The sequence below is a fragment of the Corvus cornix genome, chromosome 24, assembly GCF_000738735.6.
Source record: "Corvus cornix cornix isolate S_Up_H32 chromosome 24, ASM73873v5, whole genome shotgun sequence".
NCBI classification, from domain to species: domain Eukaryota; kingdom Metazoa; phylum Chordata; class Aves; order Passeriformes; family Corvidae; genus Corvus; species Corvus cornix.
This window is the reverse complement of record NC_046353.1, coordinates 959,126-976,068: the sequence shown is the minus strand read 5'-3', so window position 1 is coordinate 976,068 and position 16,943 is coordinate 959,126. Positions and strand designations below refer to the sequence as shown.

Here is a 16,943-nt window from a genome sequence, read left to right as displayed (position 1 = left end):
CCACAAACTCACCTGCCCGAGGGGCTCAGCCACTGGCAGCCCCAGACCTGCACCTATTTGCAGTGAAACCCCCAGCTCAGCACCCAGGCTGGGCAGAGCTCCTGGGCCATGAGGAGGGATGCCAGCCCCGGCCCCCACCGCCTGTTATCCGCTTGGCACCAAGAATAGAACGGCTCCAATCCTCTTTGCTGAGCACTGCAGAGCCTCGGAGACGGGACCAAAGAGAAGAGGGGAGTGAATTCCAGGTGGTTTTCTCAGAACAAGGGGAAAGGGGCTGTCTTATGGGACAGCATGAGTATGACCCCACCTGAGGGCAGGTTTCCTGGGAGAGGGAAGCACAGACACACAGGTGGGGTTATATATTCAGCCCTGCACCACTGGGACCTTCACTGGCTGATGCTACACACGTTAACAAATATCTCACCATCAAATACCCCTTAATAATGTCACAGATTTGTGGAATGAGAAAGAGGCCAAGAAGGATGCAGGTATTGCAATGCCTGCTCTTCTGCTGCATCCACAGTCCCAGCCACGAGTTTCACTCATCACTTGTGCTGATTTGGGCTTTTGTTGCCTCCCTGCCTGCTCCACACTCACCTTTCTCTCCAGAAAGCGAGTAGATGCTGTTGTGCCGGGAGTCCCTGCCTCTCTAGAAAGATAGAGAAATAAAAGAAAAGTTAGTTCTATCCCAGGCAGAGGCAGTGAGGGCGGTCCCTTTCAGGCTAACTGGGAAGCTTTCCACTGTCCATTCCCTTCATGAAACTGGAACATGCTTACTGCTATTCCCTTAAAGACTATTGATTAATTAATCTGCATTTATGAAAAGACCTCCAAGGAGAGGCAGGAAATAGCTTTGCATCCAAACTCAGAGCTGTGAGATGCTCCAGTGCATGGATGGATGTTGGCACAGGCTATCCTCACCAGACCTGCATTTCAAACCAGTAAGGAGACAGCCCCAACACCGTGAACCTGCAGCTCCTGGGCTGCCAGGTCTTCCAGGGGATATTTCCATTTCTAAAAATAAGCTTGAGTTTGTCTGCAAATACCTCTCCAACATTTTCCAGCTTACCCTGCCCTGCTGGCATTACATTTCCCCCTTGCCTACACCTCCAGGCTGCCTGGCTCACAGCTGCCCCTGCAGCAGGCACTGCCAGCAGCCCTCACCTCGCTGTCCCGGCTGGTGCGGCGGCTCTGGGACACACACTGGATCTGCCAGGGCAGGGGCTGGTACACCAGGTAAGGCAGGGGCTCCTCACGGAACAGGTTGGTCCCCAGCTGCACACAGGGAGGGTTTTTCAAGCAGGGAAGAGGACAGGAGAGGAAGAGGAACAGAAAGAGCTGCTCAGCCACAATCATCACCAGAGATCACAACCCTCCCCCATCACTCATCAACAGCCCACGGGCAACACCGGCCCCACAGAGCTCCCAGCCCTGCTGCCCAGGGTGGTTTAGGAGGCACAGAAGGCCATTCCCAGCAGAGCAAGCAGAAACTGCTGCCTCCCCTCCCTGCCCCAACAGAGAGCAGCCCCAGGCAGGGGAGAATACCACGGCAGCAATAAACGCTCCGGACTCACCTGTCTGACCGCCCTCACCACAAAGAACAGCGCTGTCATCAGGGTGCCCAGCATGGCTGGGCTGTGCGAGGGCTGCCTCCGTCCCGGGGAGCCTCAGCTCTGGGAGCAGCACGCCGGGACCTCCAAACAGCCAGGACTGAGCTGTCCCTCCTTGGGCAGGCACAGGCCAAGCCCCGTAAGGAGCTTACAGCCCCTGCTCAGCTCGGTGAAGTAATCCGGGCGCTGCCCTTTTGCTCCTCTAATCGCTGAGTTTCTCCAACAGACAGCGCTGGCATTCCAGGAAAGGCAAATCCTCTGCTCCTCCTACCCAGGCATGTCAGGGAGCACGGACAGAGCTGCACAGCCCAGCCTGGGCTCACACCTGCTCTGCATGATCTCAGCAGGATCACAGCACACCCAGGAGGATTCCACACTCCAGATGGGATTTGGGATGTCTCAGAACTGCCCAGCAGAGGGGTAGGAGACTTGTCCCAAAAAGCGCCTGCCTGGACAGCGTGTGCTGTCCTCCTGTTCCCCCTGTGTCTCACCAGCCCCTCCAGCTCCCACAGGCTGCTGGCAGGAGGAGAGCAGGAGATGGGAACAAGTCATGGGAAGAGAACAGCTCATCACCAATCCTCCCTAATTCCTGGTGAGAGCGTTACTCAGCGATCCCAGCAGCACCCAGCACGCTGCTGGGGCAGTTCCTGGCTGCTCCCAAACCCATGGGAAATCAGCAAAAACAGCCAATCTGCAGTGAGACATTTTTAACAGATCCCAAGCTGCCAGAGCAATACCTTGTTTTCATTTTCTAGTTTTGGATTTTAGCTTTCTCTCTGACTTTGCATTTGCTACCCTGTCCAGATACTTAAAAGAATAATGGCAACAAAGCCACAGCGAGCTTAAGTGGTCTTGGGAACTGCCAGAAATGACCTCGATAAGACAAAACGTGAGAGAGCCCAGAGACAAGCAAGGGGAGATGTGAGAGGTAAGTACAGCTGGATATCCAGCTACAACAAAACAGAGTGACAACCACCACCATCATACAAAACAGGCTCATGTTGATTTAATTTATACAAAACCAGACACAGCTGCTATCCCAGGTTTTAACAGGAAAAAGGAGCATGTTTCAAACCAAGTTATTGTAAAAAAAACTGGCATTTCTCTGCACCACTAATCCATGCTTCTCCCAAAACACAGAACAGACTCAGTGATATGGCTTTGGCCACAGCAAGCCACAACTGCAGGGTCCCTTCTAAAACCCCTGACTGGAAGGACTGCCATGTGTCCCCTGAATATCCAGCAAACTAAAAGCAAAATCCCTACAGGAAGGGGTTTGTGCAATCCAACAGGAGATGGGATACCCGTGTTTTGATCCCTTCTTTCCTAGGAAGGAATAAGGCTGGTTGAATAATTACAAAAATTCTAAGAAAAATCAGCAAGGAAAAAAAAAAAAACAAAAAAACCAACATACATTCTTAAGAGTTTTAAAATGATGTTCATCAAAAATATATCTCTATTTGCATGTAAACATCCCCGTGCCAGGCTCACGGTGTGTGCCAGCACACAGCACCCGGGGAGCAGAGCAGGGGGGCTCTGCCTCCCCCACTGCCCATCCTCACCCACCCGAGGGGCTCACGCAGCACAGGGGGTGGGGGGCAGCAGCTTCAGAGCCTCCCCCCACCAGCTGTCTCAGGAGAAAGGCTTTGAAGATGGTTTCTCACAGATGGGCTCCCTTGAAGTGCAGCGTCCTCGTCAGCCAGAACGGGCGAGTGGCTCGGCAGCTTTTTAAAGCATAAAATATTTAGAGTCAGCTCGGAGGAAATACTGACAAAGACAACCAAATACCAGGTTCCCACGAAAGCCTGACTCCTCCCCGCTGGGTAGAGCGTCACCCCTTCCAATTCCAAGCATCCCCAAGGGCTGGGATACCCTCTGGATACAGCCTTTCCATAGGAATATCACAGCACCCAATGAGCACAGCCACGAAGCACTGGGTCACAGCTGAGGTCCAGGAGCTGCTCATGCCAACTCCTCAGCCACTCTCCAGTCTTCCCACATCCCTGCTCTCCCAGGATTACTGCAGAGCTGCTGCAGGAGCAGCAAGACCAGGCTCCAGGATTTATGGCAGGGCTCCCCAGCCCCATGCATGGAAAGAGATCCCAGCTGTGATCCGAGCTCTGGATCCCTCTCCCCAGGGCATGGGAGGACGCAGGTGGGGCTGTCTCAGCATTCACAGGAGCTCCTCAGCTGTGCCTGCACCAGCAGCCACTCCCCGTGCTCTCCTGCCATCCCTGCTCCCGCTGCCATCAGCGCATCTGTGACACAGGAGCAGAGCTCCAGCAGCTGCTCTGCTGCACAGCTCTGGCCAGCCTGGCGTGAGAGGAGCAGGGAGAGCTCATCCAGATCTACCACTCTTGGCTCAGTTCCCATTGCTTCCACCCCAAACAAGCAGAACATTCCCGAAGAGCCAGAACGTGTCATTCCCTGATTTTATCCCCAGACTCTGCAGCCATTCCGCTGCTCCCACATGCCAGAGGCCACCTGACATGGCCCACCTGCCACGGAGCATTTGCTGGGCATCAGGGCAGGCTCATTTCCTGACACATTTCCTCCAGCAGAGCCTCAGCTGGATTCACATCCTCCCCCTTGACCAGTTACTCAAAGTCCTCTGTGATTCACAGCTCTGCCTCGCCATCGCTGGAATACTAATGAGGGAAATGTTGATTTATTGAAGCCCTGATATGTCACCGCTGGATTAAACAGTCTATAAAGTATATTTGGACACATTACAGGATTAGAAGAATCCGCCTGGGAAGTTCTCTTCCTCCTTCCTCCACTCTCTTGCAAAAACACACAGTTTCAAGGACATGGCACACAGACACAGTGGAGGTGCCTGGGTGGGCATCACCAAAGCCCAGCCCATCATGGGGAGACTGCACAGGTCTCCCCACCATCCCTGCAGAGAAAAATCCCACCTTTCAGTAGTGGTACACCTTGATCTCTCTGTTTTCATCCAGTCCCAGCTGGAGGAGGCTGGGGCTGCTGCCTGGGCACTTCTGCGACTGCAGGGAAAGAGGTCTGGCAGCTGGGTGAAGGAAAAGCCTGGCTTACAGCAGGAATGAGCACAGACAGGACAGGTACGAGGTACTGAGCCAGTCCTGTGCACACAGGCTGTATTTAGCCTGCTGCATCCCAGTCAAATGGAATTAGAGGGGGATTAGGGAATTCAGAGGCACACCATGCTCAGGACAGCACAGAGGCCCCAGGGATTTGCTGCTAATATCAGTGTACACTGAGGAGACACCAATAGCCCCAGCACAAGGCTGGTACCACACAGCCTGGGAGCATCCCTGCTCACAGCACAGAGAGGTCTTGCTCTCTGGATCCAGCCTCATGCCACAAAATTCCTCAAAACAGAGCTGGAGAGAGCCTGGGGGGGAGCCCAGCCCTCCCTGCCCCACAATGTGTCCAGTCCACACATCTCCAGGTGCCCTCACCTCCTCAGCAGGGTCTGCCTGTGGCCAAGGGCTCCATCCATGGCCTGCAAAACCAGACTCCCTTCTTCCCCACCCCATCCTCCATTTCTGCACTATTTGGTCCACATTTTTAAATCCTCACATTCCCAGCTCAAACTGCTGCTTTACAGCAGAGCAGCATCACTAAAGAGCACCACAGAGCAACCAGGGAAAGGAAGGGAAACTTCCTCAGTCCAGTACAGCTCAGAAGAGCAGCACACTCATGCTCCAGCTGCTGAACACCACACTCTGCAGAACCAGGCACCGAAATGGAGGCCAAGGCCTCAGAATCACTGTTCAATACTTGGTTGTACACCCCTCCTCTGCCACCTCCTCCTACCTACTGCAGGAATTAAAAACCAGACCCAGGTAAAAGATACGCTTTGGAATCCTTCTTGAAGCCTTCCAGCCATTTCTTGTTGCTCTCAATCATCCCCTCAATACTCCTCTTCTCTGGCTCACGGAACTTGGAATGCTGGAAGAGCCGGACTTGTTCACTGTAGCAGTGAGAGAGAGAGAGGGGATAAGCGGGGAAAAAAAGAGGTCTGGGCAGAAATGATCCCAGAGATAAGAAAGTGAAGGGCTGCTGGAAAAAAAAAAAACCACCTCCTCTAATATATATACTGATAGTTTGACTTTTCTCCTAAATAAGTAATTCATAGTTTTTATCAAATTGTTATCTACTTGTTATGTGATAACTGACCTAACAATCACTGCAGAGAAACAACAGCAGCACAATGAAACATCTCAAGGAAGACCCTTACTCTGCAGAGACATATCCCAGCTTGCTGTCCAGGGGCACAGGACTCCCACCGAGTGACGAGAACCCACCTGGAAAACAGGCATTAAATATAAACCCCACAAAACCCACGTAGCTGGGTGCATTTGCTTTCCTGCACCACAGACACGCTGTCCCTACAAGGACACCAAGGGAACAGAGGGAGATCCCTACGTGCCACTGGGAGGAGGCTCCCGGTGGAGAGGGCTGGCTCCTCTTTTGCTGCTTTCTTGGGTGAGTATTAAAAAGCAGGATGACAGGATCAGCCACATGCTGCACTTCTGGAATGAGCTTCTCATCCCTCATCCCATCAGCACCCTTCCTACCAGCAGCACCCGTGCACCCACCCCCTTCCCAGCACTGGAAGCTGGGACAGAACTCGCAGGGCTGCAAAATCAGAGGTGGGAGGCAGCAAGCAGGTGGGTTACGGCCAGGAGACTCGCCTGGGAAATACTTGCGCCACTTCTCTGTCAGCATGTTATCCACTGACTGCCCTGAGATGGAATAACTGGAGCTGAGCCCGCTTCTGCTCCAGGCCCACTGGTCCAGGGGAGACACCCTGGGGGGGTTCCCCAGGGAGGTGCCCCCGCGCAGGCCTCCGCTGGAGCAGTACGTGGGAAGAGCGATGCCCTCGCGGGCTGTGGAGGTGAACAGAGGAGTCTGGTGATGGCTCAGGGAGTCCAGCACGCCCAGGACCCCGTTCAGCTCACTGGTGATACTCTGCACGGAGTCTCTCAGGTGCTGGATCTTGTCCTTCTGGAGGACGGGCCAGAAATCCGTTCCCAAGTCAGCTGAAGGAAGAAAGGGGAAAAAAGGGGTCATGGACAAGCCCTAACAAGAGCAGCCTTTGTGCAAGCAACCCGACCCTCCTGCCTTCCTGCCCTTCTTCCCCCAGCACAACTCCAGCTACAGGCAACCAAAGCCCAAGAAAAAGCACAAGCAGCAGAGAGGGAATTGGAATTGCAGCAGCTTCTCCTGCCATGGATGTGAGGGAAGGGGAAGCTCAGACTCCTGCAGAAGAGCAATACAGCTCTGCAGGATCAGAGGGAAATCAGAGAGATTTTATAATCCATGGAGATTTAAAAGGCAGGTTCGCTCACAGATCCCATCCCTCTTATCTGCCACGACAGGCAGGAAACAAGGTTTTGCAATCAGGTGTGGTACACGGAGCAGTCCCAGCCACAGAGACCACACCTGCCTTGGACACAACTGAGCAAAATGAGAACAGGGACATCAGAGAGGTGAGACGGAAAGGCAGAATAGGCCTAGAGCCTCACAAATTGGGCACTTACATTTAGACTGGCCCAGATTCCCACTGGACGTGCTGTTTGTATCCTCAGAGGTGCTCAGATCAAAAGTCACCACCTTCTTGCATGCAGAACTCTTCAGCGTGTCTTCATCTGAGAGCTGGTCAGGAGGAGGAAAACAATGCAAATAAAACCTGCTGTATCATCCCTGGAACAGAAAAGCTACTGGAAATCTGCCTACAGCTTGTCTACAAAGCTGGACTGCACTCAGGCACAGGTCAAGTGAAGGCAAACTTGTCTTCAGGCCCTGACAGCAAAATCTGAATGTCCAGAGACTGCTTTGGCTCTGAAAGTGCAAGAGGCCAAACCAAGCAGCCACATGAATCAGCCCTTCCAGCAGGAATCAACGTGGTTTGTGCTTTAAATAACCTCACAACTCCTGCAGGGCTGGGTTCTCTGCACCAAGGGCAAGAGTTTGACCACCAAAGGTCTCGTTCTCTTGCATCTGCTGCTGCCCTGCCTAAGGCCAAGCGGTCCCAGGCAGAGCCAAGGATTCCAAGGTTTGCCTTGGTCAGAGCCAGCCCCAGCCCAGCTCACATGAGGTCACCTGCCCTTGTTTCCTCCAGGCTCAAACCATGCAGCTTTTCCAAGCTGCCTTCTGCAGCCACACACTCAGCAGTCTCTGGTGCTCTCACAAAAAGTGTTTCCAAAATCCAGCTCTGCTGGCAAACACCAGTCTTTGGCCACCAGCTGAACAGCCCTGACAGGGACCAGGAGCCCCCCACAGCCCCCAGCCTGGGGGAGGAGCTCTGGACAGGGGAAATGCAGCTGGGCAGGGATGCTGGAGGTTACCTCCTCCAGCAGTGAGGACTCCAGCTGGCTGAGCTTCTCCTCCTTCTTCTTCAGCAGCACCTGTCCTTTCTGCATGGCCGACTTCATCCTGTCCAACTGCTTTGCCTCCTGCACAGACCAACAGCCAAGCCGAGGAGAGAAATTAAACAGGAATGACAGGAAATCATCTACGTTAGCAGCTAGGGTGACTTTCATCACCTCATTCTGCTCAGCACAGGAAGTGCTGCTGCTGCAGTGAAATCGCTCCCAAGCCCTCGAGAGCGTGGGAAGGGCGTGTACAGTGAGCAGAGCACACGGCTCAGAGCAGGTTCAGCCCAAGGAAAAGGAGGTTTCACTTCCAAACCCACATCCAAGAGGGTCCCCAAGCCCACACCAACAGGACCACGGCAGCTGCAGAGCCAGGAGTTGATCCCAGGGCTGGGGAAGGTCTGTGACACCCAACACCCGAGCGCGGGCAGCGCCCAGGGCTCACCTCCTCCAGGTTGCGGCGCATTCCCTCCAGGAGCTGGGAGCTGTCGGGGTCCTGCAGGGCCTCCTGCGCCTTGCACAGGTCCTGGCGCCACTGCAGGCTCGCAGCCCTCAGCGCCGAGCGCCGCTTCCGCAGGGAGCGCGTCTGGCGCAGCAGGAATTCCTTGGCGTTCCTCAGGGCCGTCCCTTCCGCGGAGATGTAGCTCCGGACACTGCGGGGAAGAGGCCCGAGTGTCCTGGCTCCCTGTGCTGCTGCACACCTCACACAGCACCCCCAAAAACTGGTGGTCAGTGCCTGGTGTACAAACCCAAGCTAAAACCTTGGCTTGGAAAAGCAGAGCACAAAGTTTTCCCGGCACACGGATACTCACCGTTCAAAGTGGAAGTCGCTTTCCTCGGGGCTCTGAGAGGCTGGGGAAGGCTCTCTGGACGAGTGCTGAGAGGGTGACACATTGCAAAAACTGAGAAACATGTATGGGGGAAACAGAACCCCAGGGCCCCCTAGGAATCCAATTAGGGGCAACAGCTTGGAATGACATCACCATGGCACTGCCCAGATCCAAACACAGCACCAGGGATGCTCTTGGTGTGACTTTTGAAGGTAATAAAGATGTTTCTATCCCGACACAAGCCCTGCTTTTGATTTGAGTATCCCACGCTCCTCTCCACTCACTAATAATAGACACACATCTGCAAATACCGAACACATCGGCAAAGAGAAACCCCTCTCTGCACAGCAAATGATTTCACATACAAGGAACAAATGCTGGGATTTTCAAGGGAGTTTCAGCCTCAGATCTCACAAGGCAAACACCTTCACAGGCTGCTTTACTCACAGCTTGAGGAGTTTCTCTCAGGTCTTCAACACGGAGCTCAGCTTTCTTTCTTGGAGATTCCACACTTTCTTCTGCCTCCAGTTCTTTCAGAGCCTCCTGCTTGCTCCTGATTGCTTCCTCCAGCTCACTGCCACAGGAAAAAGCAACAGCAGAGGCACTTTGATTAGCCTGCAGTGGTGTCCAGAGTGACCTCCAGATTCCAGGAGGGAAAGGGCCACAGTGCTGGGTCTGTGGTGTTACGCCAAGTGTAAGCCCTGGCTGGGCAGGGAAACTGCTTCCCACCCTTCCCCAGCAGCTCAGCCACCTCAGGAAAACCCCTCTGCATTTCAGTGCCCCTCTCACAGCACCTCATTAACCTCCCAAGGCAGAAGAGGAGAGACAAATGGAACTGACACGCAGAGGTGAAGGAACAAATTCAAATTCACACCCACAGTTAGTACAAAACCTGGAACCAGCCCCCAGCAACTCTGTGCCCTCAATGGGCACCTCAGGATTCTGAAGGAACACAGCCCAACACGGAGCTCAGAGGTCAGGGAGAGGCCCAGGTTAGGTTGGAGAGGTTTGTCAGGGCCACAGGGCAGATTTTTTGGTGTTAGAGTAAATTTCTCACACACACCCAATGCGTTTCTGCAGCCTCTGGCTCCGGCTCTGCAGCAAGTCCACCTGGGCCTCCAGCTCAGCCTTCTGGTCCTGCAGCTCCTCCAGGGTCTTCCGCAGCTGCCGGATGGACTCCAGGAGGCTGGAATGCTCCTTCCTGCTCTCCTCCATGCGCAGCTGAGAGGCCAGAGCAGCCTCCTAGAAGAAAACCAGAAAATCCCTCCCAGTCATTTCCCCAAGAGCGAAATAAGGGGCACACAGCTCACAGGGTCCCAGAGCTACACAGCCACACACCAATCCTGGGAGAACAGACCTGGCTCTTCTCTTTGGGGAGCTCAGAGCTAATCCACCTCCCCAGCACTTTGTTTTCCTAAAGCCCCAGTTCTAAGGCGCTGCCCTCAGCCCCAGAGCAGCACAGCCCCTCTCCAGAGCCCCGGTGTTCATACATCTCTTTCGAGCTGCATCCGTCCGTCCTCATCCAGCAGCTGCTGCCTTCTCCTCCGCAGGGACTCCTCCTGTGCACAGGGGAGAAGGCAGGGCAGTGTCAGAGCCAGGACACTGCTGATGCTGAGCAGCACCTCAGCTACAGAGCTCAGGCCTGAGACTCAAGACCATTCCAAAATACACAAGGAGTGCTGTCAGATTTGCCTTTATGACCCCTCTCACAGCAACTCGCTGCCCCCCAAAGCACTGAGCAAACCCAGAGCTCACACTTTCACAGCAAACACCAGCAGCAGGAATGCTTAGCCCTGCTCCGACTTGTGATGAAGAAAATTTCAGGTAAAAACCTGTAAGTGGGATGGCAGCAGAAGCCCTGGCTGAGCTTTTCTGAACAGTTCCCCATGAGGAAGCAGCCAAAGGACTGGCACAGATTAGGGAAGCTCTGAGAGCCCAACAGCCCAACTCACCTGGCTGACGAGCTGCTGTGATCTGGCTTGGATGTTCTTCACGCGGATTTCAAGCTCATTCTCTGAATCCTGGAGCTTTCTTTCCTGCACAGAGACACTGAGTTGAAGAGAATAGCACAAGCTCCTCCCTCACCAGAAAAACACAAACTGGGAACTGTGACCTGCCACTTGTGTGCGCCAGCCTGGGCTGTGCAGGGTGCCAGGGGGACAAGGTGTGGAGCATCCAGGCTGTCCCTCAGGACCTCCAAGGACCAGAGGCAGGGCCTGCTGCTCACCTTCTCCCTGTGCCTCTGCTGCAGGGCAGTCAGCCTCCCCTCCAGCTCTGCCTGCAGCGCCTTCAGCTCGGCGTCGTGGCGCTGCCGCAGCCGCGCGGCCTCGCTCCGCAGCCCCTCCAGCAGCTCTGACCTCTGCTTCCGCTCCTGCCCGGGCCAGGGAGACAGGGAAACACCTCTGTGAGGCACAGAGCTGTCCAGCAACGGAGCAGGACACACGGGACTCACTGCAAAAGCAGCCCATGGCACCGACTGCAGCCAGCTCCCCACCAGCAGTACCTCCCCCTCAAACTGCTCCTGGATCCGCACCAGGGCCTCCCGGTGCTCCTCTCTCATCCTCTCCATTCTCCTCTCGTGCTCTTTCTCCACCTCCCGGCGTTTCTCACTCATGAGCTCGCTGAGCTGCAGGGGTGACAGGGAAAAGAGGTTTCCCTGAATTGCAGCACTGCACCAGAGTGGCCTCCCAAAAATCAGCCTCCCACCTGAGCCCAAGCCCAGAGTGGGATCAGGGATTGTGTCCCGGGGAGCACAAAGCCTTCACCCCAGTGAGGTGAGATGCTGAGGGGTGTCTTTCCCCCTGAGGCACCACTGTCACCCCAGGCAGGGACGTGGGCACTCAGAGCTCACCCCACACCAGAGGAGAGAGCGCGAAGAACCTTCAGCACCAAACCAACACTCACCTCGCGCTCGTATTCCTTCACTTGATGGGCTTTTTGCTGCACTTTCTGATCCGCTCTCTGCAGCTCCTCACGCAGCTGGGCCTCCTGGCTGCTCTGTGCCTCTGCCAGCTGGGCTTGCAGGCTGGAAATGACCTGCCAGGAAAGCCACCCACAGAGACTCGTCAGCCTTTTCCACAGGATCCATTCCGTGCCCTCGAGCGTGGCACAGCCTCACCACCCCCTGCCTGGAGCACGGCCAAACACTGAGCCACACCAGAACCACGGCTAGGGAGCGAAGGAAAAAATTAATGCCACCCTCCCTGGCCACCTTTGGTGACAGTGTGAGGAAAGAAAAAACCCAACCATTTACATTCTAAGGACACCATCCTGACCTCATGGTGCTTCTCTTCTGCTGCAGACCTCAGCTGCTGGAGATCACTGGCAAACTGCTCTTCCAGCTCCTCTGCTGCCTAGGGAAACACGAGCAAAACAGTCTGCGTGTGGGGACAAGGTGCATTTGCGATTAAATTCTATCCAAAGCATCAAAAAGCACAGTGGTGATTCCAAATGGGATCACTACAAGGTGCCTTTACTCTCCCTGTGCTTTCCCTCCCAGGGGATCTTGATGGATCCCTGTCATGCTGTGCTGGAGGGACTGGAAACTGCCCTGCTCAGAGGCTCCCCAGGTCCCTGCAGGACTAAAGCAGCAGCCAAGGAAGTGTTTGGAGCTGATAAGTGGCTCCGTTTAGTTCTGATCTGATAACAGGGCTGGTTCAGCTCTGGCGAGACACACAGGGATCCTTATCTTGTCTTCAGATGCGGAGAGGCCACTGAAATAACTGTTAGTGAATCACCATTGTAATAACAGCTGGGGGAGTTCTCCTCCCCAGCTCCACGTGCCTCCAACAGCCCAGATGGCATCTCCCCTTTGTGCTTTAAGTGTCACCAAAGCCCTGCAGGTGTGATTTAATCCCCACACTTCAGCACTGCCATGCCAGCCAGGTGAGCAGGAATGGCTGGAGGCCGGCCCTGCCTGGCAATACAGATCTCACCTTCTTCTTCTCCCTGTCCAACCTCTCCCTGAGCTCACTCAGGAACTGCTCCTTCTCCTGTTCCAACTCGATCATCTCCTTCTGCCGCGCTTCCTCCATTGCCAGCTTCATTTCCTCCAAGGCAAGCTGCTGCCTCCTCTCCAGGCTCTCCTTCTCCACCAGCTGCTGGGATTCCCACTCTTCCCTCAGCTTCTGCAGCGTGGCCTCCTGCTCTGCCCTGGTAGGTTTGGAACAAGAGCACAGAAATCGGGATCCAGCACTGGACAATCAGGGCTCAGACCTGCTGCCACAGCAGGGAAGCAGCCACGAGAGGCTCAGGACCTGCCCCTGAGCAGCTGCTGGGGATGTGCACGACCCTCCCATCCCATCCCAAACCAGCAGTTCATGTCCCCAGGGACAGCAGCAGAACTTCTCACCTCATCCTCTCCTGCTCTGCCTCGATCTCTGAGGCGATTTGGGCTCGAAGCTTTTCGAGTCTCTCGGTTTTTCCCTCTCTGACAAGCAACTCTCTCTCTTCCTCCTCAGATTTTGCCAAATCTTCTTCTGGAGTGCTGAGACAGAAAATAAAAAAGAAGAAAATAGGCTCAGGAGGCTTCAATATCTCCCAGTCACCTCTCCAAGGGCTACAGCTCTGCTGGGGATCTCACTGGCTGTGGTGAGACATTCATTTCCCCTCCACACCTGCAGGACCTGCTGCTGGCACGGGAGATGCAGCCCCAGCACCAAACCTGAGCAGTGTGGGTTTAAAACTTGCTCTATCATCCTAGTTTACACTTCTTTTGGGTTTTTTTTTAACGCTCATTAAATGGCTGCAGGCTCCCAGGCAAGGTACGTGGATGCATTAGCACATCTGGAAGCTCCATATTCCTGTATTATACCTTTTGCTACACATTTTTTTCCCCTTCAGGTGCCATTTCTGCATCTTCCTTCACACCCAGACTGCATCCCCACGATGTTTCATGTCAAGATGCTGTTTCTGGCTGCTCAGAACATAAGCATCATATCCAGCAAGATAATACAGAAGCCTCAAGAGAAAAATTCCCCCAGGGAAAGGACACAGCTCCCAGTGCTGTTCCACCCCCTGCACTGCTACCAGATCCTAGTTTCCATCCCTGCCCTGTTCCTGGAAGCCTTGTTTGGAAGTCCCTCTGTAAAAGACGCAGTATCAGAGCTCCAGATCGTTCCTCTGGGGTAACCTCATCTCCTCTAATGCTCCCATTTCCAGTCCTGTTGCTGCCGTTTAGCCCAGGATTTGAACATCTGCCAGGTGGGAGAGCTCCAAGCACTGAACTGGAAACTCCTCCCAGGTTAACCATAACTGACAGGTTCAGAGCTCCAAAAGCTCTGTGTGTGTGTGTGGAATCATGGCTCAGCCTGCAGGATGCTCTCCTGCTGCTCCTGTCAGGGTGGGAGAGTCCTTTCCTGAGCCTGCCAGTGGGGCACTGTCCATCCCAGGGTTTGCAGATCCTCACACACAGGACTGCCTGTGCCAGGCAAAGACTGTCCTTCCTCTTCCTCCCTGAGAGCCCTGATCCTGCTCCTTGCTCCCAGCTCTGAAAGCAGCACCACTTCCCAGGTGGTGGCTACAACAGCACGAGTCTGTGGCCAGCAGCAATGAAACCCCACCTTGGAAAGGCTTGGAGGAGACAGAGTAAAAAAGGAAAGTACCTGAGGGGCTTTTCTTTTTGCTGAGGAAGCTTTTCAGCTTCTTCCTCCTCCTCCTCCTCCTTCTGCCTCATCTCCCCCTGGAATTGCTGAATTTTCTCCTCCTTTGCTTGAAATAAATGTATTTCCTCTTGCTCCAGCTCTGTCTCCATCTCCTTGACTATTTCCTCCAGGGATTCATCATTAGGCTGCTTCAAGGACTGCTCGATTTCCTTCTCAGGTTGCCTACCAAAGAGAAAAAGCTCCTTTGGCAAAAGGGTGACAGAAAACAGAGCAACACAAAAGGAACAGGAACATCCTCCAAAGAGCATCAACTCCAAACCAAAAATCTCAGAGCCACCTACTCCAGAAGCTTCACTGCTGACCTCAGGTGGACCCTGAGGACCACTGGTGGATCCTCTCGCTGACTCCCAGAGAATCTCCAACTGACAAATTAAACCCAGCCCCAGCTGCACTCCAGGCCTAAATAATTCAGATTTTGGCCCACCAGAGCTCACCTTGTGAGTGCAATAAAATCTCACTTCATGAAAAACCCTGGCCAGGCTGCCAGGCACAGGAGCAGATGCCATCAGTACCTACTCCCAGCCCAGGGATTGGTGCTTCTCATGGACCAGGTATTTTTCTGCAATTGCAACCTAAAGTGTGCTGGGAATTTGCCAGCTCCAGGCAACAGAAAGCCCTCAGCACTCCAAAATTTCAAACCCAATCTGGTTCTAATTAAGGTTTTTTTTCAGACAGACAGCAGCAAAATTATAAGGTCTGAAAGAAGCTGAAGGGGAAGGAGGGGAAAATTGAGATTAGTCTAGGAAGAAAGATTTTTGTTCTTTGCTAGCGAAAGCTGGAGCAGGAAGGTCTCTCCATGCTGTGAGACTGGCAGTGCAAGGCAGAGAGACTTCTGCCAGGAATCAGGGAAATAACAGCCCCAGTAATTCAGCCTCGAGTCAGAAGAGAAAAGGTCATTCCTGCAGCCATTAGCAAAAAGAGCAAGCCAGAGGAAAGTAGTGGGGTTCTGGAACAATCCCCCTTCGCTGGTGCCCCCCCAGAACACCCCCTGCAGCAGGTGTCCTTTATCGGGCTGCTCTGCAGAGCAATTCAGCCACTTCCACCTGGTTATCACATTCTTCCTTTTGCCCCAGTTTTCGCTCAGAAGGAGATCCAGCCAGCACACACACGTTCACACAGCACCACAGTTCCTAACAGAACAGAGATTCCTTCCCCAGCACCTCGTCCCCAGAGACACGCTGCCTAATTTTTCCAGCTGCATCTGCTGATGTGTCATTTGACACGGAATGCAAAGTCAGCACACTCACATCCACTGAGATCCTCTGTCTCAGGGAGCTGCAGGTAGGAATCCACAACTGCCACCCATGGAGCAGCACAGAACAGCGCCTTGGGCAGGAGCTGAGCCCCGACCTCTTTATTTCAATGCCACCAACGTGCCCAGTAGCTGTAAAATGGGGTGAATTGGTGGGTTTTTGCCCTTCCCCCCCCAGCTCAGCATCACTCAGCAAGTTCTGCGTGGAAGCGTTTCTCGGGGAGGGTGAACACTCGCAGCCTCAGCACGGGGAAGGCTTTCCCAAAGACAAACAAGCGGCTCTCCCTCATCCCACCGAGTCCTGAGCCACAGACCCCGAGGGCTGAGCTGCTGCTCCCGCCCTCCCCAGCACAGGCTGTTCACTTGGCACTCTGGCAGGGGAACAGCTGCCGGAGCGCCGCTGTGCCCACAAACCGCAGCTCCCGCTTCACATGCGAGCTCCAGCCACCCTGAAGGGGGACAAACGGACTGAAGCTGTCACAGTCACACCACCAGGGACTGACACGAAGCCCTTACGTGTTCTGTGGGGCAGGAAGCTCCTCAGGATCCACCAGGTTATCCAGGGCTCCCTCCTGCGGCTCTGCAGCCTCCGCCCCATCGGGATTTTCTAACCCGAAACGCTCCACTGGTGTCTCACAAGCACAGAGATCCCTCTCACTTGGCAGCACAAAAGAGGGGACAGAAGATCAGATTAGTTCAGGTCAGAGTCAAGTGGCTGCTGCAGGTGGACAAGGACGTGCAGGTGACACAGGTGGGCACCAAGCCATGCCTGCCAACAGGACCTGCCTGGCCAACACGGGGCTGCCAAAGCCACAGGGAAGCTCCACACAATTCCCACCATCTCGTGTCAGACTAACAGGCAGCTGAGGATATTATGGATATCAGTCTCAATGTGCTGGATCCCTTCCCTGGGTTATCCCACTCTTTCCAGGTCCTTGGAGAATGTCCCCAAGGTGCATCAGCCCTATCAGCCATACTCACACTGCTGTCCAAATTACAGCTGGAAGTGTTGGCAGGCATGTTTGTATTTACAGTCCTACTTCATCTCAGAAGCACAGAGAGGAGAGACAGGGCAAGCACGAGCAGCTTCACAGGCAGAGAGAAAGAGAGGATGCTCAGCTGGGAAGCAGGAACCAAGTGATAAGGAGACAATTCCTGCGGGCAGAACACGTTTTTGGAGACCCTCACACGAACAGCTCCTCCAAGAACAAGGCTGCAAATCCCAC

General features: G+C 54.2%; 1 protein-coding gene across 9 annotated transcripts in view; it reads right to left on the bottom strand.

Annotated features, from left to right (window-relative positions):
- Positions 1–2,591: 2,591 nt before the first annotated feature.
- CEP164 (centrosomal protein 164) overlaps positions 2,592–16,943 on the bottom strand; it is a 29,740-nt gene continuing 15,388 nt past the window's right edge. For 5 of the 9 annotated variants that reach the window (XM_039564789.1, XM_039564791.1, XM_039564792.1 and 2 more), the window contains 20 exons: positions 16,234–16,374; positions 14,406–14,627; positions 13,154–13,288; positions 12,738–12,954; positions 12,078–12,155; positions 11,707–11,838; positions 11,306–11,428; positions 11,030–11,173; positions 10,755–10,838; positions 10,293–10,361; positions 9,866–10,044; positions 9,250–9,376; positions 8,785–8,849; positions 8,418–8,625; positions 7,946–8,053; positions 7,139–7,253; positions 6,290–6,637; positions 5,833–5,899; positions 5,449–5,565; positions 2,592–4,631 (listed from right to left, as the gene is read on the bottom strand). In XM_039564789.1, coding sequence (XP_039420723.1) covers positions 4,532–4,631; positions 5,449–5,565; positions 5,833–5,899; positions 6,290–6,637; positions 7,139–7,253; positions 7,946–8,053; positions 8,418–8,625; positions 8,785–8,849; positions 9,250–9,376; positions 9,866–10,044; positions 10,293–10,361; positions 10,755–10,838; positions 11,030–11,173; positions 11,306–11,428; positions 11,707–11,838; positions 12,078–12,155; positions 12,738–12,954; positions 13,154–13,288; positions 14,406–14,627; positions 16,234–16,374 — 2,779 coding nt within the window. In that variant the 3' untranslated portion in view covers positions 2,592–4,531. Of the gene's footprint in view, positions 4,632–5,448; positions 5,566–5,771; positions 5,900–6,289; positions 6,638–7,138; positions 7,254–7,945; positions 8,054–8,417; positions 8,626–8,784; positions 8,850–9,249; positions 9,377–9,865; positions 10,045–10,292; positions 10,362–10,754; positions 10,839–11,029; positions 11,174–11,305; positions 11,429–11,706; positions 11,839–12,077; positions 12,156–12,737; positions 12,955–13,153; positions 13,289–14,405; positions 14,628–16,233; positions 16,375–16,943 lie in introns of those variants that run through there. The other 4 variants (XM_039564788.1, XM_039564794.1, XM_039564786.1 and 1 more) reach the window with 3 other exon arrangements.